The sequence below is a fragment of the Boleophthalmus pectinirostris genome, unplaced genomic scaffold, assembly GCF_026225935.1.
Source record: "Boleophthalmus pectinirostris isolate CB_2022bp ecotype Guang Dong unplaced genomic scaffold, ASM2622593v1 HiC_scaffold_5, whole genome shotgun sequence".
In the NCBI taxonomy this organism is placed as follows: Eukaryota; Metazoa; Chordata; class Actinopteri; order Gobiiformes; family Gobiidae; genus Boleophthalmus; species Boleophthalmus pectinirostris.
The window spans coordinates 19,025,392-19,049,456 of NW_026571404.1; the positions used below are offsets into that span (position 1 = coordinate 19,025,392).

A 24,065-nucleotide genomic window follows, 5' to 3' on the forward strand; every position below is an offset into this window, starting at 1 on the left:
AAGTGATTATTTGAATCACCACTTTTGTTTGTTACTTTTATTTGACAAATAGTCACTACAGGCAGTATATAGACTGTATAGACATTTTCAGAATATTGGGGCTGACAATTTTAAATTTCATCAGGAAGATTAGGAGTGAGATAACCTGACCCAGTGACTATCAAACTCTTACTAGGCTTGAGAAAAATGTTCAAAGGAAACGTGGTAGGCTATTTATAATAAATATATCGATATAAATATAATAATTTTCTATTCATTTTATACTGTTACAGTCAGTGTACAGATTTTAGTTCTAATCAGGAGTATATAATGTTCAATTAACAAAAAAAACAGACTTAATATGAATTCCAGTTCCATGTGGTTTTGTCTTTGCCATTGTTGTAGTGCCTCTCAGATAAGATCATTTTTTAAATATATTTTCTTTTTGAGTTAGATGCATTTTGTTTGAATTAATTGTCAAAGAGTGACAGCAATGCTGAAAATGCAATATAATACAAATCATACTGACCTAAACGTCCAGTTGTGCTTTTGGCAAATTTGCACATCAGCCAACAGAGGGCACTACTCCCCTTAAAATCCATCCCTCCCAACTCTACCAGAACCAAGACAAATGGTACAATAGAAATTCACTCTATATTTTTATCAACAGATAAATATACAGCTTTGAAACAAAACAATTTTGAACATCAAACATACAGCAAACTATAATGGAAATGATAATCAGTGACAGTAGTATACTCAGAGCCAAACTTCAAAACATAAAAAGTGGGGAAAATTGTGACAATTTACAAACATTCAAAACAATGATATCCATCACAGTTAGCAAAACAAAAATCAAGTGTTGAATTCTCTGCATTAAGCTTTACCATGCGTTTGGGGTGTACAGTCAGTATATACCAGTGAAAACATGAGTTATTATAAGAGTGAATCTATTAATAGAGATAGCCAAGCAATTGGAAAATGAACTAAAGTGTCTTGGAAAAAAATCTTTGGCATTGCACATTTCATCTCTCTAATGCAACCGCTCCTAATATATTTCATATCTACACAAATATAACAAAATAAAATGTCTTTCTGGGGCCATTCATCATGATCTTGAATTCATATAAAACACCTTTTCCTCTATGGGATTGTCTATACAAGCTTTCACAATAGGGAAACCTGTTGCGAAATAGTAGGCTGTATGTGGTCAAATGATTTGGGGATTTATTAGAGGCAGAGCTAAAGCATTCCTTCATGTTGACTAAAATAAGCCCTCCCGGTGAGGTCGTTTATGTGCCGTGATTGAACGCAGTCCATTCTCGCCTATTTTTAGGGCATTACTCAGTCCAAAAGGGCCCCAATAAAAAGGATGTACGCAGACTCCTCATACATGCTTTCATCTGTTAGGAGAGTAATGCAGGGTCTCATATTTCATTGTTAAACTTAATAACATAATAGTAAAATTAAATTGTGCCTTTAGGAGGTCTGGGATGGGTTTCAGATAAATCTAGATCAGTCCTGTCATGAGGAGGCCCACGGACTCATTTCCGAGAGGTGGGGTTTCTAAACTGTGGGGCAGGTACAAATTGGATTGTCATTTTTTTTGCAGCTCACCCTGATTCATTCTGTGAGCTGACCTGTAACTTGTAAACTTCTTGTTTCCAGGGAGCTAGATAGGTTTAATGTGGAACTTCTACCATAAAAAGCTTAGAAAACCATAACTAACTTAATTCTTACAAAAACCTCCAGTTCATGAATGGCAGCCTCTGTGATTTTAACTGAAAACCATCTGCTTCTCTTTGCTTCTTAAATGAGCACAACTGTGTAAGTGTGGTGAATCAAGTGTTAATACAAACTCCACAGTGTTGACTTGATTACAACATCATGACGCCAAGATCTCATGGGACATTTTTTTCAGCTTTTTTTGACTGGGAGCTCCTCACTGATGACATAAGAACATGGTGTTTTAATAGCTGTGTGAGTGAAAAACATAGAATTAGCTTTGAGAAGTGAGGAGTTGAACAGATGACTTAAAACAAGATATGCACAGGCAGGAAGTGATATAGGAAAGATACCATCAAACACTCCCGGAAATGTCTGAATATACACAGGCGCCAATCACAATCTGAACAGGACATACTGTATCTTTGGCAAAACGTAAAATTATGAGCCATTTTATCAAACATCAGTGCTACAAAAACCAGTGACAGGGTTTGCCAACTCTAGAAGCCCTCTTTTGCACCATATGGCTTTAAGTGAAAGTAAAAAAATAAAATTGCTCTGTCACACAGCCCTGAGGGTATTGTTGTCCATTATATCAAGTTGTTCTTTTCCCCCATCTCAGTTCAGTACGTCCCGGCATTGATTGTCCTGGGAGTTCCTCTTCTCGGAGATATTTTAGCTTTAAGTGTCCTCTTTGGCAAGCCACGCACTGTCACCTCAGAAGTCTCTTTCCTGGACCCCCACCACCACTCCAATGAAAATAATACAAAGCCTCCAAAAAATATGGAGAAATTCCTCTCTTCCACATATGGAAGACTGCAGGGGGTGCTGGGCTGTGAGACCCGATGCCATTGGATCCTTCTCGACCCAATATCTAGTTCATAAGTCTCAGTGATTCTTCTCCATCCAGTCCCAGCTTTCCTCACTGTCCTTCCTGTTCTTCTCAGCTTCAATGATTTCTCTATAGCGTCGTCTGAAGAAGCCCATCTGCCAAAAAGGTATAAAAATATGAGTAAAGTGTATGTGAGGCCATACCAGTGGTTTTACAAGTTCAACAGATCATTAAAAACAAATCACTTGGGTGCTACTTGACTGCACAGAAAGTATATCATATTATTTTATGTTAGTGAACCTAAAAACCAAAGCCAGTGATGATTGATAATGCAACAGGTGGCTGCCAGTGCACTTGTATTGGATGTGCCCATTGGGGGACATAAATCATATACGCTATAACCTTGAAGGTCATTTCAAGTTCAGGTTGTGAAGTCCGTTTCCAAATATCAGTAGAGAAAGAAACGAGAAAAGTTTGCATAACTTCCCTCTTGTTTTTGCACTGGTGGCAAAATGAATTGCATAAGTTTGTATTAGTGGGTGTAGGAGTAGAATTAGTAGTAGTAGTAGTAGTAGTAGTAATAGTGATAGTACTAGGAGCAGATGATATTTTTTATATAGAGGTAGTACTATTGTAGTGTGTAGTACAGACTTTGAGAATTTGTTTCACCTCTTGTGAACTTATACTAAAGGTTATCACGGTGGGAGGGAGTATGTTTAAAATATATGGTATGCTTTTATAAATATTCCATTGTTAAATCAGAGTGAACCACCAACATCGATGGAGCTGAAAAGTTTGACTGAAAATACAGTGTTTCTTTAGGAATGTAATATATCGCCTTATTCAAAGCTGTGATACTGTGGAGCGGCAGGCGCAGGGGTGATGTCTCTCTCACCGCAACTCCGTTCATTTATCTGCTTTTGACTAATACAGTTTATTGATACAAACCTGCGCTCTCCTCAGGCATTTCCTGCACTGAGCAATACAGGACATGTGCTGCTCTTGTAAGTGCCGTTTATTTTGGCAAGATCCGAGAGACCCGCGGAACTGAGGGAAATCTATCCCAGGGCCAACATTCCAGGTTTAGTCGTGGTATTCCCGGTGGAAAGTGGAGCACTGGAAAAAGTAAGGGAGTTCTGTGCCAACCGTGCCCTTAGATATAAGCGTAATGACGTTTCCCATCGGAGCGCCTCTTTCATGTGAGTGTTACAGTGTGAATTATTGTCCGGCGTGAGGTTTGTCGTTTTCATGGATGTTTAAACTCAGCCCACTCTCTGTGTGACATCCAGCTGTCCCAATACAGCCGAACAATACTGTGAGGTGAAGCTACAGAATCTTTGAAAGCATTTGTTATACATGGCCACTGTCTCAAAGTCTGACCTAAAGTTACAAAGACATTGCTTTCTTGTATTCACTGACATGTTTAATGTTTCATCACTTATCTCATTTCTAAGGAATTTCTAAGGTAGCAAAAAATGGACAGAACCATTTTGAATTGCAAGAAGCTGTAACCGTAACAGGATTTGACGGCTGGCTGTATATTGTCAGTCTCCAAATGTGAGATGATAGTGTTGTCAGGACTGGTGTGAACTACTACACCATGTTTACAGTAAAGACTTGACTAATGGATTGAAAAAGTGCTGTTGCAGATGTTTCTTGTAAAAGGAAGTAACCAGATGACAAAATGTGCTTGGTCAGGGACATGTACCTTCCACAGCAACACGGCGAGTAGTAGAAAGATGAGGATCCCCACCAGCAGACTGATGGCGATGATCCAGCCCACCACGTACCCCCGGGGCTCCTGGCTGTGCAGTGCCTCAAAGATCAACTACAATACAAAAGCCTGAGTCAGTCTCTGAGTCATGCTTCAGTACAATACACACAACACACAGGGAGAGGGAGCACAGAGCTGGTGATGCAATGGAGTGCAACTGTAATGAAAGACATATTGTAACTTTGAATCTAATCACAGGGATTCAAGGGTAAAAGTGAATAAAATACAGTGATTTTATTTTATCTTAGGGACAGAATAGGCTGTAGTGATAGTGGGTGTGGTGGAAGTATAGAAGTAGTATACTGTATGTAGTACATAGTAGTTTTACAGGAAAAAGTACATCATATCCCAAATATATATTTGAGTGGCTTGCAATTGGTCCCTCACAACCAAACATATTTTGGGTGCAGAAGACAGTGAAGATGAAGTGTCTTGCCCAAGTGCTCAGTGGCAATATGATTTGGATGAGGTTGGAACCATAGGCCCTCCAGTCTATTGGTACTGCATTGTGATATTGTTGTCCAGCCCACATGGTTACGCTGACATTTTAGTAAAAAAGTTAGAAATGTGGGCATTAAGGATGGCTGGACCCAAGTTCTAAATAAAGCAAAGTTCAACCAAATGCCAGGTACAACAAAAAATGTAAATAATTATTTGCACTTCTAAATTTGAAGGTTAACAATTTTTATTTATTTTGGGAGACAGACTGAGGACGGGGTCATGGTCAGTCTGACCTTTGGCTCAGCAGGCAACAACCCAGCGGCGCCACCATCCATTTGAGCTGGATAAACAGTAAACAACTTGGGCTACATTTGGCAAAGGGATTTGTTTATTGTTGTTTGGAATAATGACGCAAATAACAGTGTAGTGGAGAAACACATTTTGAACTAACAAAGATTCATGAGTTACTGCAGATTGCAATGAACTGGTCATTTATAATATCACTCCCCTTTACATTTGTATTCCTCTGCTTTTAAATTTATGTTTGGAAGGCAAAGTAATACTCCAATTCATCAGGTCAAACAAGGGAGTTTATGAGAAACACGAGAAAATGTGTTAGAAACTGTCAGCAATGGCAACACATGTTTTTTTTTACTTGTTTGTGTATTTTTTATTTCCATATCACAATTTTGGTGCATTTGTTGTATAAACTAAACCACATACTAATTAAAACCCTGCCAATTATAATAGATTACAATGGGAAAATGGATTCAGAACAAACCAGTAAATATTGAACTCACTTTAATTTACAGTGGTTCTTTGATCAAGCTTGTGTTAAAATTGAGGGATACTTGCTTTGAGCTATTTGATACATCAGTGCACGGTTCATTTCCATCACAATCACTTAGACTGATTATCATTCCATTACAGGTGTTTGACAGATGTAAATATAGCATTACTCCTGACCATAGCTAAGTCCATTTTAATGTGAGCTTCAGGCCTTAAATGGAGAACAGAAGACGGGAGGACACTCAGCTGATGTTGATCTTAGTCGTGTTGAAATTCAAACTGCTACAAATAACATACAATGAGTTGGGAGGGTAACAAGATTCCCTTCTAATTTACGTGTGTGCATTTACTGTGAAAGTACATCGTATTTTGAGCAAAAATGGTAGAAAGGTACACTATGTAACTGGGCTTGTCTCCATGAAGATGTTAGTGCTGTGTCTGAAATGTCCTACAATAGGATTAAACCTTTCTATGTACTGTATATCCACGGAGTCAAGATGATACCACAAGGCCAAGTTGCAGGTCAGATCTGTGGTGAACTTACTAAAAAAAAGAATGCATGTTTTTAAGGTATTTTTGAGCTATAAAAACACAATTAAATTCCAGATAGAAGACGTTTAATGCCATACAGTGGGACATTCTAGCAGGTGGCCTACTCCCACTAGAAAAGGTATTTAGTGCAACTTTAAGCGTCAATGCGTTTGTCTAAAATGTAAGTTAGTAGCAGCAACAAATGTATTAGAAAAAATACTGTAATATATGGATAAGTTTATAATTCGCACATTGAGTGAAAATTAATGTAGCACTTTTAGTTTTTAAACAACCAGGCAAAATGAAATGTAGGTTAATGAAGAAAGACATTCTTGACATGATAATGCTGCAATACAAATGTGGCATGTAACACCAACTGTAAAACAAAACCAAGTGGACAAGAGTGCATTAATCTCTTTGTAGAATTCTTTCCCACATTAACAGCCCCCCTCTCTGCTCTACCCCTGTTGCACATGCTGGACTACATGCCAAAGCACTTGCGTATAGAGAATACATGAAAGCTCAAATGGTCATTGCACTTTGACTCCCAAATTGACAAGTGCAGTTTGTGGGAATGTGCAAAATTCGTTCAACAGCAACTAATATTAGGGACATGGCATGATGGCATACCAACAGACAGGCTTAGTTACATGTCATGGGTGGTCAAAACTGTGCTGAGTTATAAGTTGTGAGTTGAGTTTAAGGAGAGACCACAAATCAGAGTTAGCATGTACTCAGTTAATACAGCTCCTATGGGACAAGGTGAATGTGTACTGAAGCTGGATATGTGATGAAAAAATGGTAGTACTTGTAGGTGCGGAGACAGTGGTCATAAATCAGAAGTAATAATAATTTCAGACACTTTGTTTAATTTATTTTGTTAGTTTGTTTCATTATATCACTTGTCTGGTGGGATTAGTCTATATGGAGATGTGCCATTATTTTGCATAGAATAGGACAGAATGGCATTAAACTAATCCATGTTGCATTTATTCAATTATAGTTTGATCATAGTGTGAGAGAGCTCACCTCTCCAGAGATCAGCACTGTAAATAATGGTGTTAAAAAATTATAACGGAACTTCCCAATATTACATGTTGTATATATAACTTCTATAAAAATCACAAAGTTATCAGGGACAACAGATCGCAGTTAGCAGTCTATATACTCAGTCAGAGGCTCCTATGGGATAAACTAACTGTGTGTACTGGAGCCTTTGGGAGCAATAGCTACTGGTGCATTGGAAAAGTGTTGAAAGAATGGCACGCTACACTCGTATAACGCTGCAATTTTCCAAACATCCAGCTCCAGGGTCATGAGGCTGTGGCCCAGTGACCGCTCTAATCACATGATATATCTGCAGTGCTCACCGTGATCATTACATTTGATCTAGAGGGCTTTTCAATCACTCAGCGAGCAACAATAGAGAGGCAGGGGTGTCCTTGGGCACAGCTGAGGAGCCAAACCTAGAGAGCACATACCCATTGGTCCCAGCTGTTCTGTGCACTCACATCTTTACAAATGAACAACAGTGGACACAACAGTGAATGTGGACCAGCAACTGACATTTTCCTTGCTTCAGATAAAAGAGAGAGCTAAAATGTCTTTGATCATACACTAGTCATAAACACATTCCACATTTTAAGAAATCAAAGAATATTCATTGTTAAAATGTTAGTATTGTATGCCATCTTCATGTACTTTTTAATATCTCTTCAAGGACAGTTTTATATTGGTCTCTCTTTGTTCAGTTTAAAATACATTCATTGGGGTTGTTTTGGCCTTGTCCAACCCAAACCCATGCAACAGGGATCCATTTGGCACTGAGTCAGTAAATTTGAAGGACATACTAACAAACATACTAACAGATTGAAAGATGGACTTTTTTTATTCATGAGTTGGGCCAAATTCGATGAAACAGTTTCCCTATCAAAGCATAGTATGAATAGAAGGAACAATCAAACCAACGGACTGGATTTTATAGAGCTATTATTATTATAATTAAACTTACTGAGATCTCCTCTGGCAGCCCCTTTGGCACCTCCACAGCCCTTTCACTGATTTGAACACTGCCCCTAGTCACAAACTGGATCACTGAAGAGCTGTCCTGTAGGCAAAATGTGCAGCAATAAGTCAAAGCACTAAACAACATACAAAATTATTATTGTTTAAATACTGAAATACAGTAGTTACCCTTTTTAATATTTCAGTGTTGAGTAGAAGTTTTATATCTATATTTAATACTTCCTCTTTGAGCTGTGGACCAAGTGTGCAGGTAATGGTCATACAAGCTCGCCCCGGTCTGTCACAATCCTGTTACACAACAAAGAGGAACATTTGATTCATTTTGACTTGACTATTGCAACATTTATTACAACTGTAAAGTTTCATGTAGAAAACTTACCAGGACTTTGCGACCCGATTTGGTGAAGAAAGCAAATATGGAGTGGAAGATGCTCTCTCTGTCCTGTGGGATGGTACAGGGTGTGGGGTTTCTGTGGGGGGTGCAATTACCTCTGCCGTCTGCCACCTAAAGGCATATGCACATTTAATTTTAATTAAATTATGGTAAAGCAACAGGTTCACAGTGTAATTTTTCTCATGGAGGGTTCACCAATTGGCTGTCTCTTTGGAGATGTTATTGGTTTACCTAAAATGTTACACAGTATGGCAATAAACTAATCTATCTCCTTGGAGACAAGCAGGTGACTCCACTAGGCCAAATTATATGTTGCATCAGCGAAAAGGCAACCCCACACACAGTAAGACACATAGAAAATATTTATGTTTAATGCAAAAAAAAGAACATCTCATAGTGAATCCCAAAACTGTGATATTACATAGTGCACATTAAAACAAGGAGACTCATACATAATAATCAACATAATAAATTTAAATACGGTCGATAAAATTTTATGTAGGGGCAACCTAGTCTCAAATTGAAAGTGAAAATGTGGACATAAGCAGTCTCGTCACCTTAAGTGGCCTAAACCCATTATCATTATGACTGCCAGTGCTGACAGGAAGGCCAACCCAGCTGAGAGGTGCTACCCCTCCCTGTCCCGTTTCCCATATGGAGTGATTTAGAGGTGTCTGTTTTACGTCCATATCCCCAGGGACCAGTTCTCCTTTTCCTCTTCAGGCTGTCCCATAGCTCTGCATGGGGGAAATATCTCTCTTCATTGTCTGCCAGGCTGCCACCCTCTTGTGTGGCCATTCTATAGATTTTTACTGCAAAGCTCGCTCATGTCCTGTTGCTGCTTTGACAGAAATGTCTAAAACAAATAAAGCTGCTACACCAGATGCTTGGACAAACCCGGTCCTTACATGACGGGTCACTGGGTAAAAAGTAATTCAAACAGAATGCAATTATTTGCAAATTTAGAGTCCTTAAATATTATTATTTAACTGCTCAAATAGTTGTCTTTCATTAGTACCATTTAAAAGTGCACTATGTATTTTCTCTGAGGGGTCTGCTTTGTGCTTGTTTTGCCTGGAATGTTCCCAATGGTATTAACATATTCTTCTCCATGGCGACAAGCAGGTGACGGCAACAGATTAAGTTACAGGTCAGATATGTGGAGAGACAACTCCGCTCACAGAAAGAATGTGTAGCTTTTAAGGTATTTTTGAACAAACTGATACCGTACTTCTCTATGAAGGCAAGCGGATGGTTGACCCCTTATAAGAAAAAAATCTGGATATATTGTTTGCTAGTCAAATTTACATAACATAATACATAATTTTAAGATATCTGTAAAATTAACCATTGTTTCATGGTTTGCTTTACTTTTTACAGTTCCAATGTTCGGTTTTGCTCTTAGCTTGTGCAGTGAATCATATCCTGACTAACTTAACTCACTACATAGTGTAAGAACAAAAATATGTGCCTATATGTCATTTTAGACTAAACATTAAGAGCATTTGTGATGTGTGGTTCCAGCACGGGATGGTACGCAGCAGTAGCAGCTCTACAGGTGTCCCTTTCCCATTTCGTGCAAGCCGTCTGATCCCCTCAAAGTGATTCCAGATGTTTTTTCGGGGAGGCTGAGATACAGTCACTTCTATCTAACCATTCACAGCAAATACAATTAACAGTTTGAGCTCCTACCTATATGAAGAGGGCAACCCAAGGGTTAAGAAAACAGGTAAAACCCACTGAGAGTATTGTATTGCGTTATCTAAATGTAAAATGTTGTGAAACAAAATGACAGGGCTAGCTTCAGTAGCTACATCAACATTTTTCACTTTCGGTTTCACTGGCCCCACGGTGCCCCCCACAAAGCAAATTGCCCATGCCCATGAAACACCATTTTAGCAAGTTTCAGAACATAACATTATACTCAAAGGTGAATTTGTGCAGCTGAAGTGTATGAGAGGAGACAGATGTAAGCTGGGTCGAAAAACTGCCTACAAGTGAATAAACTCATAAATAATGACTTGGACTGAGTAAATAAAGTGTGTTGAGAAGTATGGGCACACACCTGTGTCTCTACAATGTGGAACATGTCTGCCCCATTGCCAGCCAGACGGTTGGGTATCCGGATGTCTACAGTGGAGCCAGGGAGGCGACTGGGCCCGTTGTTTATGGCCTGGAAGAACATCAACCAAGAAACATTAAAGGAGAAACAGATTAAGAACAGTTCAAGCCCAAATAACACATTAAAGTAAAATTTGTCCTACACTACAAGTAAAAAATGATGGTTTAAGAAATTACTCAAGGATGAATAAAACATATTTGACAAAACTACTACTCTAACTCTAACTGTCTGAACATAACAATAGAATAGAATAGAACATAAATAGAATAGAGCACAAAAATCATATCTGAAGGAGCAGTGAAAGAAACGCAGATGGTCAAATAATTTAATACAGTCAATGTAATTTGATTTACTCACAGTGGGAAAACTAACCAAAAGTAAGAGTACCGTTACATCGCTCAAGTAGGTGTAAAATTATGGTGTGTAAAATTCAGTACAATGCACAACTTTATTAGAAAATTATTCTAGTAAAGCTACCCACCTCTGTAAACCACACATTTTCTACATTTTTTTTCATCTTATTTATTGATTTATTGATTTCCATTTGGTAAAAAGGATTAGAATTATAGTAAAAAACACATATTTATATATAATACACACATATTTTTTGCCAAAATGAACCAAGACTGGTACCAACAATTATTCACTAAACAGGTATTGTATTTTAATAGTATAGTACCTGGAAAGTTATATTCAGTGGTTGAAACTGGCACTCCATGTCTTCTAACAGGACAAAGCGCGAGGCTTCCACGGTGTTCCCATAAATGAATGAGCTCGGCGCCACCACACTGTGGAAGAGGTTGTATATTTATAAAATTATAAAACAGTAATAAAAATACATTTGACATTCACAAAAGCCTGGTAAAGTCCCTACATTTTAGTGGTGAGTGTTTGCATTTTCAGAGATATAAGTCAGACGTGTTTTGTTTTTATAGCGAAGGGCTGTTTACATTCAAACAGCAGCTTTATCAGACGTCAAACCTCTGGCACTGCTCTCCATCTCTCTCCCGCTCCATTGAACCAGAGCCATGATAAAGTGTTCACAGATAAGACTTTTTAAGTTGACATGGCCCATACTGACACCAGCACACTCCCTCGCATCCTCCCACGGCCAGATGGTACAAGTCTCTGTCTAATAGCACAAATACTGTAGTTTTCTAACTGATTATGTACCATTAACTAAAAATGTAATAACTAATTTGAGTAATCTCTACTTCCGTTTACTTGTAAGGCAGTCGTTTTGTCTTTATATCAAAGGGGTAGAAAAAAGGAATTGTGGACACCAATCACACCAACCAAATAGCCAGGAACTGACAGATACCCTAAATCTGTATTGTTTATTGAGGTCAATTTCAGAGGTAATGCTCAAAAACATTAAGTAAGAAAAAAAAAAAGAAATTAATAAAACAATGCGTGCCAAGAGAGGTTTTAGTAAAGTTCTAGTTTCCAGTTTTTCCATTGGCTGGTTGATGTTAAAGTACATTCAGTTTATTTTTGTCCAGAAAATTGTCTAATTCTATCAAAAAAAAAAAGTAAAATGTAAAAATGTAATGTAAAAAATATTTACATTCACAATCATAGTGACCAACGTGCATACATGGGAACTCACCCAGTGATGGTTGTGTCAGTTTCATGGACAAGAGGAATGGACAGGTCCAGTGTGTTGTCATGAAGTTTGTGCTCAGGATTGGCACTGTAAAAAATATTTAGTTCATAATTATTAGTTTGTAGCACGTAAACGAGTCAAACAAAAAGTACAGAATGAAATATTTCACCTTTTAGCTTGAACTAAAAACTGCAGGGTGTCATTTTCTCCTGAGAGCTGGCTGGTGTCAAAAATCACTGCAAAATGATACTGGAGGCGGGATAGAAAATAGGAAAAAAGTTTGAGATAACTGTGACAGGTGTAGCCTGTTGTGCAAATGTCATATGAAATTGGTTCCACTTGGACCCACAGACGCATCATATTTCATTAATAGTGGATTAGTGAGTTCACCAATCATAATGCCAACGGGATTTAGTCAAGACTTATACCGATACAGCAGAGGCCACTCGAAATATAATGAAACAATAATAAGATGATGAGAATTTCACAGACACTGAAACAAAAATGATAAAAATAGGTTTGTAGTGACCATAAGCTGAAATACCTTGGTCTGAGCTCTCATGAAAGGAAATCCCACGCTGCATTTGAGGAAGTCCAAGTCAACAAGTGCACAGGAAATGCCCTTTTCTTCCTGTAACAACGAAAGATAGAATGTGTCAAACTGACAATTTGGAGACAGCACAATCGCAGAGACACAAGACGACAAAGAAAAACACAAAAGACAATACACAGTTATCACAGCGACTCAAAAACACAAGCAGATAAAAAAAACTGTTGTGCTATAAAACCCAACAAGAGCATCCACATCATGTTAACTGTGAAAAGTGTCAAACTACTAAACAGAATATTCTGGCAAGGTAACAAATGTACATTTTGTTTAATTTAGTTTACTGATATTCACTAATAATATTTCTAAATTACAGCTCTCTGTCTGTTCACAGCTGTTGAAGGCTGTTACCACTATTGTCTACCATTAACCTGCTTTCAAATAACTTCTTCAGCAGCTCTAGGATCCCATATGTGGTCCAAGTGTTTGCACATAAAGCCTCATATTCCTGCAATCACACAATATTTCTGGGCAAGTCGTGAGCAGGTATTTGCAGCTCATCCTCATGTACACCATATAAGACAGATAATTTGTGTGCTCGAATTGGTTAATCAGGTTGCATTAAACCGTGAATTGCAACCTGATTATGTGTCAACATTTTTATGCCCAGCTTTGGTCTGCTTTTGAAAATTCATTAATTAAAAAGTTATTACAGTTTTCCAAATCAACAGACCAGAAGGTTGGTGGTTAGATCCCCACTCCCTGAATTACATACTGTTTGAACACAGAAGGACACTACATGACAACAAAGATTTCTTTCATAACTATGGTTTCAGAGTGATGAAACTTTAGGCCCACTGCAACCAACCATGAAAATACAAGCAACAGAAAATATTTTGAAAGGGCAAAAGTCTTCTAAAAGTTCTTCAAAGCAGGAAAGAGTAATGTGACTGAAACCCATGAATATACAGTATTTGATGTAAAACTTTAAATGCCCAGATATAGAATTGATATAATATACACATGACTATTTAACTCCGAAGTGGAACTAAAAGTAACATTCAGTATTTGTTATCACAGTGAACAGGTGAGAATAAGCTGCTTTTCAAACCCACCTGGATACACATCCTACTGAGTTCTTATTGGTTTTTGTTGGAGTCACATTTCTCCATGCAAGAGAATAGGTCCCTGGCCCTTATTGAAGTCTGAAATTAGGTTAAACTAAGAATGTACAGAGCAGAGATGGCACACACGCAGCCAGCAGGAGGGTAATGGGACAGGCTACAGGCCGTATGTTTGGGAGCTTGTCTAAACAATATGGAGCTTCACCGGCTGCGCTGTCTAAACACTCGGGCTCTGACCTGACGAGGAGAGAGATTCTTTCAGAGAGAGTTCACCCAGAGGCTGTTGGCCAAAAACTCCTGCTTTCAAAATATAATCCCATATAGCCATATTTCAAGCGCATGACAACCCTGTATGATAAAATAGAGACTGATGATGCATCTAGGCCTCAGAGGTGGATGTAGCAATTTCTAAAAACTCAAATTACTGTACTGTAAGCTTGTTCTAATTTGTGTTAGTGTTTATTATTTAAACTAATTTGTACAGCTATGCATTTGAAGCTAAAGTCCAGTTGATGGTGGCTGATACGTTGCTTATTCACTTATATTATTGCATATGATGTACACTCTTTATGATCATCACAACTCAATACATACAGCCTGCATTGCATACACTCACAATCCCATTTGGCAAGTCAGAGGAAAGTCCAGTGAACATGCCAACTTTTAGCTCATGTTTAGAATTCTTATCCAAACGTGATAAAGGGAAAGTGCTAAGAGCTAAGGGGGCTGGCATATTTATAAGTCATAAATCAGACCAAATCAGTGGGGATGAAATGACTTGAGTATCTATCTTTATCTTGCACTTATGAGTACTTTATTATCAAAATACTCTACTATGGAAACAATTTCTAATCTCCAGTCCTCTTTAATGTTGTTCCTTGACATACATCGGCTGCCATTCTGCCACCTTCCCTTCCATAAAAGTGTTCATAATTAAACTGACCTGAGGATACACCCTTCATTTTACTTTTCATCTATTTTTTGGAGGCTATTCTACCCCTGCCATAAATCAATCCACAACTTTCCCTCGCTCAGCAGATCTATCTTTGAGGCTGTACTCACGTCTTCATTAACTCTAGACCTGCCCCTTCAAATGAACTGTCACTATGGGGTGACAAGACCTTGTGGCGGCCATGTTGGAATTCTCACTATTTCCTGTATCCCTGTGTGCTGCTGTTCAAACAGGACTGTCCCCGTGGGATTGGGCAGGATGGGGAAGTGGTTGTTTACTCATCACCCACCTATAATCACACCTGAGAGAGAGCAGAGCACCCCAGCATATGATGTGGGTTTGGGGTTGGGCTAAATAAAATATTGCAAATTAGTCTTCATAGTCCAAAATGTCAAAAATGTATTAGAATGATTTTAAACTTTTATATATTTTAAAATAAGATAAATGACAATACCAAAATATTACATACTAACTGATAATATTGTTATTCTTTGTTATTTCTTTGTTTAGTTGTTTTAGACTTGATTTTGTTATATTTTAGCTTTGCACTTTTTGGTACCAGTTTATTGCTGGTTTAGTTTTTTGATTTAGACACAAGTTTTACGTTACATAATTATTATTTTTTTCTTCAATCAGACTATCTCCTATGACCTTGTTATTGCAGGTTTCAACATAGTTACTGTATGTTTTTCACATCTGGTGCCCCTCTGTTTACAGCCTTCACAGGCAGCACACTGACCACTGTTTGTCCAGCACTTCTTCACCCTCTCACTCTTGCTTACTTTCCCTGGTCTCCCAAACAAATGGTAGTGTTTTAACAAGTGGCAAGTCCATTAACTATCGCTGCACTGCTGTTGGTGACAACTCATAGGAGGTTTAGCGAGTCTCTCATGTTGTAATTGTTCCTAACATCGCCAAAAAATTCATAAAACCATTGTCACCACTTTATTTACAGCAGCTAAAGAAGTGCATGAAAAATGCAGTATGTAACTTCTCTGGTGGGGCATCTGCTACTTGCTTGTCTCCACGGATGCATTATTTCTTTGTTTAGAATGTTCCACAGTATGGTATTAAAGATATGTATTCCTCTGGAGACAAACAGGGGATGCTATTAAGCGTAGTTGTAGGTCAGATGCCTGGGGAGGTGACCCTGCTCACAGTAAGGATACATGTTTTTCAAGGTATTATTTGTTTTAGTCTAACTAGATATATTGTGGAACACTCCAAGCAATGAGCAATCTCTGTGCAGGTAGCAGACGCCCTCACACAAGAAATGTTACGCACTACATCTTTAACATAAAATACGGAACACAGATTTTTCATTGCATGTAAAAGTAAAACCAAGAAACCCACTTATTTGAGCCATTGCAGTTTGTGTCCTCTGGGCGCAATCTCATTAGAAAAGGGCTGAAACAATGGCTGCTACAGACCTTTCAGCTGACCACTTGAAACATTTGAGATAAAAAAGAAACACAGGAGCCAGGTCTGTTTTCTGATTCTCCAGGGAGTTAAGGCTCTGCTCCAGAAACCATTTCACCTCCAAAGCCGAATGCATGTTAGTGCTGCAAGAACAACACTGAGCAAACAGCAGCAATCTATAAATGTGTGAAGTTCTTTAGTCATATTTTGAAACAATTGTACACAATTACTGATCTGGCAATATACACACAGAAGATTGTAAAAAGTAGAACACTCCAAAAGCATTGGCTATACTTCGCAAGAGTAATGATAAACTTAAACCTGAACTCAAGCTTGTTTCTTAATTCCAACACAAATATATTATAGTATATTTTACAAACTCTGGACTTCACATGGTAAAACGTACACAGTAACTATCCAAAAATAATACATCCATTTCCTAACACATAGCTAACGAAGAAACATAAATAAAAGCTTTTTTATGTTTAGAACTGCCTCCCAGTCTCACCTATACTATTGTGAAAATTAATATAGGTTCAAGCATCTCTGACAGAAGAAAACACTTCAGAGTTGGGATGGGAGTGAGCCTTAACCTTTGAGAATAAGTTCACATCAGCACCTTGAGTAATAAGAAATGCATTGGGAAGCATGCAGCAGTAAATCCAGCCAGTGGCCTCTTTGTCATCTCTACATACCAGGGGCTTCCTGTTGCCGTAGCGCAGCGGACCACCCCAAGTTATTAGGTTCCTGGACTAAATGAGGCTGTGTGACTCTTGGAAACCTGATACTTAATGTCAGCTGGGTTCATTGGATTAGCTGTGAAACCAAATGCTATTTTCTTCTAATATTGGCCCAGAGCGCAACCTCAGTTTAATTCAATTGCATCTCTGTTTGGGAAGGTTGAGCCATGTCACCGCTTATGTGCATTATAGAGATTGTGTTATCCATCACAGGAGCAGAAAATGCATGCTTGAGGTCTATTATGAGGAGATGCACTTGGAGATAGATGGTGTCCCCGAAAGCTTTTGAAAGGCTATTGACCTATGGCATCATTGAGACCTCTTAGCCTCTTTAACAAATGAATAAAGCAGAACATTAGCTCTAAAATAACCACAACACTCTTGGCTCATTTGGCCTATTTTCATGCAGCATTATTCCTTGGCACTGCTTTGTGGCTGGAAATAGGCCCTTGTGCACAAGATACTATAGCTCAGAACATTAAGTGCATACTTATTTATGCTTATGGTAAATATTAAGAATCAAAACATGAACCAAATGTATAAATGTTATAATCTGGCTACTCCCCGTTTCACTAGCAGTTGCCACAAAAATCTAGTAACAAAGTAACTTTTTTCTCGATATGCTCTTCCATTTGTAAGTAGTAAAGATGCCTACCCAGGGATACAACAAGGATGCGTCTTGAGCAAGGATCAAACATAGTATGAATTATTTCTTTACATATTATTATGATTACATAATAATAATAATAATAATAATAATAATCAAAGAATAAATGTTGATATTCATGTTTTAAATGCGCTTAACAATGCAGTTCTGTGTTGCGGTAAAAAATCTCACCCATAAGAGATCAAAGAGTGTGTAAATCGTATCATAATCTCACTTCTCCAGTAGTATTGTCATGGGAGCTTTCTTTTTACACCGTGAATACATTCTCAATGGTCCATAAGTCAGACATTATGGCACTGGTGTTGAGATGGTGGGTCTGTGGCAGCTGTAGCCTCCTGCGCCTCTCACAAAAGTTCACTGTATCATCTAAAAAGCCTAGTTAATCCTGATCTGAACTTTTGCCGATTCTGAGATTCATTGTATAGTCTGTACTGACACTGTAGCCATCATCTTACAAGAAAAATGTTGCTTCCAACAAAGAATGTACAATATTGGAGGTATAAGCATGTATGACTAATTCCTTTTACAGTAACACTGGGCGGAGCGGGTGAGGTATGAGTAACACCGAAAAAGTTGGGCATGAAATAAATAGTAACATTTTTTATTTAAATGCGTTGTTTACTTGATTTTTAAAAAATGTGCACCATGTAACTTTTCAGGTGGACGTGTTGGTCTCGCTAGAGAAATTATTGCTTTATCTGGAAAGTTCACAGTATGCTTATTTCCATGCACCAGGCCAGGTCAGATCTGTGGTGAGGCGACTCCACTCACAGTAACAATGCATGTTTTTCGAGTTATAGTTCGCCAATACAAACACCTGTAATGAAGTAGATGCACAATAGATATGTTTAATGCCATACTCTGGAGCATTTCAGCCCTCTCTATGAAGACAGACAGGTAGAGGAAAAGTTACATAGTGCACTTTTAAAGTAAAAGATTATATTTTAACCTAGGATTTGTCCTGGTTTAGTGTTCTGGTTTAGTTACATTAGTTACATCACAGTTTACACCTGGTTTTATCTCATTTATCAATACTAATCTGAGTCTGTTGAAATCTGTAAGTCAAATATTTTTGAAGGTGTTACTTGGTGGGAAAAGCATTAGTTTAGCATGAAGAGTACTGTATTAGCACTCTTCTGTACGTAGGGATTATGGATAAGGATCTCATACAAAAACATACAAACACATACAAACTGCTGAACACTAAACTGGGAAATAAACATTGAGTTCCTAAACAAACAGTGGATACTTGAGGAGTGACTGACCTTTTGCCAGAAGTTGATGTAGAAAACCTCTCTGGTGAAGTTAAAGTAAATGTTGGTATCATACGCATCGTCCCCCATGTTGGCGATCGTCAGATTTAAAGAAATGTTCTTCACTCCTCCCAGAGCTAAATGGGGCCTAATATGGACTCTGTAGAGATACAAGGGATATATAAATACACTTTTTGTATGGGACTTTGATAAAAATATATTAGAAAAGGGAGAGCATATAGTGACAAAGATTAACCAATACGTAAACTACAATGATCTCTGTGGGGCAATAATATTTTAACTGCCAGATTTAAACAGGCCAAATCATGAGGACTTGGAAAATGGGTTAGACCAACGGGATGCAGAGCCAACTCTTACTTTGATCCTAGTCTAGTCCTGGTTTAGTCTTGGTTTATTGCTGGTTTAGTCCTGGTTTAGCCCTGATCTAGTCTTTTAGTCCTCCTGTTTTAATCATGGTTTAATTCCAGATTCAGCCCCAATTCTACTCCATTTTGATGCACAAAAGCAGCTTCATCGCACAGCACAGATTATGAATTTAGGGAACAAGGGTTAATCCCTGATGAATTCAACAGACCGGCTACTGCAGTTCACATTGCTTTAGATGAAAAGTTAATAGAGCTGCTGATAGAAAATGCCAGTATATGGAGCAAGCACATAGTGTTAAGAGGTTATATATAGTATATGTCAAGTGCTCATGATAGAAAAACTCCTAGCTTGGGTTGTATTTTAATTTGACATGCTTTTAGTGAAGAGTCTTGGGAGTTTCGCTAACTGTACGAATATAAAAAATAGAGGTAACTCCCTAGGAATGGAAAAACATATGGATATCCTCCAAGCATGCGTCATTCCCCTGCTCCCCACACCCACATGGCCTATGACGTCAGCCGGCTTCTTCAGAACAGGATTCAGACTGCACTCAAATATACACAACACAAGTCTTACCCAGAGAGATACATTTTCCCGTGAAGTCTCAAGTCTGCAGCACAATCATCAGACAAGCAGTTCTTCTCAAAATAAGTCTAAAAAACAAAGAAGAGACTGGCAAAGTTCATATGACCTCATGCATTCACACACTGACGGAGTATTTAGTCTAGGGGGCAGTATTGTGCTTTTGTTGGACCAGCAGCTTTGTAACTGAGGAAGCCCATACATTTGAAACTTTCTGATCTCTCTTTTAATCATAGCGCTCTTTGGTTTTAGGTTAAATCTTACAGGAAATTCAAGTCAAGCCGAAAAGACCAATGTGACTTTGATGATTTTTAGATAGATCACTTGCAGGCGCTGAAAGACACAAATCCTTGCGTTTTTCAATAGCACTGCAGACAGTATAGGGAAACACATGTGGGGTAGGTTAGAGGTGGTTGCAAATGAAAATAAATGAATCAGTCTCTTGGATGGGACTCAAGAAAAGCGAACATAGACAATAATAAGCTGGTAACGCACACCGAATCATTACAACCTTAATTTTGGCCATTTCCGTTACGCCTTTTGTGGTCTGAGAGACGACATGCCATCGCTGCGTTTGAGAGGTGTGGGGTCGGATTCATTTTCAGACCAATCAGCTGAGGAAATGAACTGTGTCAGATTGTGTATTGGCTGAAAATATACACGAGTGATAACAAGAATGTAATTTTTCTCTGGCCGAACGTAATAATGTCAAGGTATTGATGGAATGCTTTTCTTTCATGCTGTAGTGGTCATTAATTAATTTTAGTGTGCATGTTTGGGGTCCTGTAATGTTTAGAAATTCTATCTAGAGGTAATTTAGATGTATACGCTTATTTTCTGGTGATGGAGAAAGGCTATTGTTGTGTCATTCTGCAAGAACCTTTGCCCATGTATGAATGTGGTGTTACGTGTGAGTGATTAATGTCCACCAGTCACACTTATGTCAGCTTACCCCAGGGCAGATGTGGCAATAGAAGTAGGGGAGTGACTGAATAATAAATTGAAAAAATGCTTTTTGGGGCTAGTGCATTTTTATTTTTGTATGCAAACTCCAATAGCGTGTCAGTGAGTTAGTCTGGGAATTGAAACCTACAGTCTTATTCAAGAAATATAATCTTTTTGTTTGCTTGGTGATTTATATTGATATCTAATATATATAATTTGTTGTTCCCTGATGTCTGTATCTATACTCTAATCTAATCTAATCTTACCTCATTCTTTGCAGCTATTTTGTTTCCTTTCCTCCATCTCAGAACAGGGGTGAGTGCAGGCAGATCTTTGTCCTGATGTCCGGAGATAATATGTTGCCCCAAACTGTACGCCACTTCAAAGGAGATGGCAGTGAACACATCCTTCACATCTTTCTGTAGAGAGAAAACAGCAGCATAATTATAATTCAATAAGAAAATATCCAATGTCACTTAAGTACATTTGGTTATTGTTTATGGCCCACTTATGCTACTGTCAAAATGCACTCCAAAGCTTTTCCTAGCACCGGCAGCCAATTTCAATATATTGCTATATCTAGTTGTGTTTTAGGGACTATATTTGTCACAATGATTCTCCTGTCTGTCTTCTTTCCCCTTTTCAATACTGGTGTCAAAACATAAAATAAAGTGCAGTGATTTGCATTCATCTGACCCAGGTTTTAATGGCTAATGCTTCTACTGATGCAATATATCCATGCTTGGGACTGGTAATAATAAACCAGCTCAATAAGGTTTCTATAGTGCTCCTAAATAGAAGCTATAACATTGCTGTATTTATGAATGCATGCCTTTGTCAGATTCACAAAGCTGTTTGGGCTAATTTAACCCCTATGGCAATTGAGCATTAATCTTATTGTATCTGAAAGTACTTGGTGAATAACCCCAGTGTAGTAGGTTCATGTGACAAGTTCATTAAGGCCAATTTGTTCCTGATCAATTCATCTTTTAGACATTTTAAAGGCAAAAACAACCGATTTTTTCAAAAACCTTTTGGCATCGCCTCTGAGAGAATCAGCTCTTCGTGTTTCTGGGGGTTTAATCTATGTCTATAAAAAAGTGTTTGAATTGGCTTCAGAATTGGAAACAACGCAGGCAGGAATGAAAACAAAATGAGAGCTCACATCTTCATTAGTACTCTGAACAGAAATATACATGGAGAAACAAATATTATAGTTCACTCAGTGTTAGTGCTATCAAGTACAGACATACCACAGAAGTATAGTTCTCACCCAGAAAGTAAACATTTAAAAGCAGTTTAAAGGTCCCATATTACACAAAGTTGACTCTTGAGCTTTAAGACATGTTAGAATGTTGTTACCTTCTCAAAAACTTGCTGTGTTTTGCTTCATTCACATATGTTTGAGTACTCCTTTATTATTAGTCTGGCTACATGCCCAAAGCTCAAAAGACTCTGTACCACCTTGTGGTGTCATGTAATGGTAGTTTTCATGTTAACAACTAGCTTTTACCTTTAGTTTTGTATAGATTGGCAATTCCTGAAATCTGAAATCATCCAAATGATTCTTGCGAAGGTGTATGGAGTTTTAAAACACAATGGAGCTCTTCCTGTATTGCTGCATGACATCGCAAGGTGGAACAGGGTGTTTTCTGTTTGAGAGAAGATCTCAGCCTAAATATGCATGGTTTATGTGTTAAACATGTGAATGAAACAAAACAACTCCAGCTATTGATAAGGAAACAATATTACAACATAGAACAGAAGACAGTATCATATAGGCCTTTTAAGACTAAATAACTTCTAAACTAGAACTTTCTTGGGGCTAAACATTGTCTAAAACAGGTCTACAGCAGTTGGACCAAAATCTGACAAACTAGGTTCACATTTTTAACTGTTTACTACAACAACATTGACACATGTACCAGGATTTTAATACACTGCTTAATCTTGCTATGATATATATATATATATATATATATATATATATATATATATATATATATATATATATTACAGAGCCTTTTGCTATCCACTCCTGATACACTCCACTCTTTGAAAGCAGCCCACAGGTTACAGCTCTAACTTTGGAGGTTAAAACACAATCTTTATGGACAACCTGCATCCTCTTCATGCACTGTTCTCCAATGGAGCCAAACCCACTATGTCAACACACCAGGTTGTCTGTGTTATCCATTAAAGCCAACTTTCACTCTTCTATCACATTATCAGTTTGGGTTCACACGCCCATCCTCTTCTCTTCGCCCGGGCTTTAAACAGACAGGGGGCGTTACCCTGGAGATCGCACCCGTGTCATCAGTTCAGGGAGGACAGGAAGTGGACGGCATTTGGACAGGACGCGGATCAGAACAAGAGATTTGGGCTCATTGGGGAAATGATGCAGCGAAGCGATAACACTGCTGCTCTGCTGGTGTAGACACTAATATTTGCGGCTGTCTATCCAAACATAGAAGCTAAATCAGCACCATTAACCATTTTATAACAAATAAAATAATAAACTTACATCTTAGGTTTTCTCAAATATTTATAAGTGAGATCTTAATGAACAAAATTATCAAAAGAAAAACATAAACTAAGGATTAAACCTGTTCCTAATCTCAAATCTTGCGTTTTCCATCATATTTTAAACTATTGAGTCTGACTGTAATGTAATCTGTATGTTTATTGTATATGATGAGGTGAAATATAATAGTATTTTTTCAAGATATTAAAAAGTTACTGTTACTGTCAGAAGGCACACGTAGGGCATGTAGGGACTAGGTTCTCTCCAAAGTGTGTTTCCTGTCTTTAACTTTTCTCCATCACTTCTATAAAGTAAAGCAGGACACTGTCTACTGTTCAGTTAACAAGGAAATGACACCTCTAATTTGCCTGCACCCTTAATGAGGCTGGTCAGTAATAGGCCTACAGAGGTTAACTCCATTACCCAGAGTTCATAGTGCATGGGTGATCTGACATTTAGACCAAGTTTTTATCCTATTTGTGCTCAGCAGGGGGGAAACTCACACAATGTTGTAGTCAGTGTTCAACAGGGGCTGCTATACTTAAGTGCAGTGACATGGGCTCGGGTCCTCTCACTCATTAAAGGCTTCAAATGGCCCCTGTCCACTGGCCCCCGAGTGAACTGACCCCCTGGGAGTTCAGAGTCTGAAGTCCAGCTACTTCTTATCAGCTGTTTTCACGAGGAACTGGGAACAGAATGTCATGGCG

The 24,065-nt window shown here is 38.2% G+C and overlaps 1 protein-coding gene across 1 annotated transcript in view; it reads right to left on the minus strand.

The window, feature by feature from the left end:
* Nucleotides 1-720: 720 nt before the first annotated feature.
* itga9 (integrin, alpha 9) overlaps nt 721-24,065 on the minus strand; it is a 62,977-nt gene continuing 39,632 nt past the window's right edge. The window contains exons 16-28 of the mRNA XM_020921420.2: nt 21,101-21,253; nt 19,884-19,960; nt 18,933-19,080; nt 12,763-12,849; nt 12,388-12,467; nt 12,222-12,305; nt 11,292-11,400; nt 10,556-10,663; nt 8,476-8,601; nt 8,265-8,384; nt 8,083-8,178; nt 4,245-4,364; nt 721-2,691 (exon numbers count right to left, since the gene is read on the minus strand). Of these exons, the coding sequence (XP_020777079.1) occupies nt 2,593-2,691; nt 4,245-4,364; nt 8,083-8,178; nt 8,265-8,384; nt 8,476-8,601; nt 10,556-10,663; nt 11,292-11,400; nt 12,222-12,305; nt 12,388-12,467; nt 12,763-12,849; nt 18,933-19,080; nt 19,884-19,960; nt 21,101-21,253 (1,407 nt within the window). The 3' untranslated portion in view covers nt 721-2,592. The remainder of the gene's footprint in view (nt 2,692-4,244; nt 4,365-8,082; nt 8,179-8,264; nt 8,385-8,475; nt 8,602-10,555; nt 10,664-11,291; nt 11,401-12,221; nt 12,306-12,387; nt 12,468-12,762; nt 12,850-18,932; nt 19,081-19,883; nt 19,961-21,100; nt 21,254-24,065) is intronic.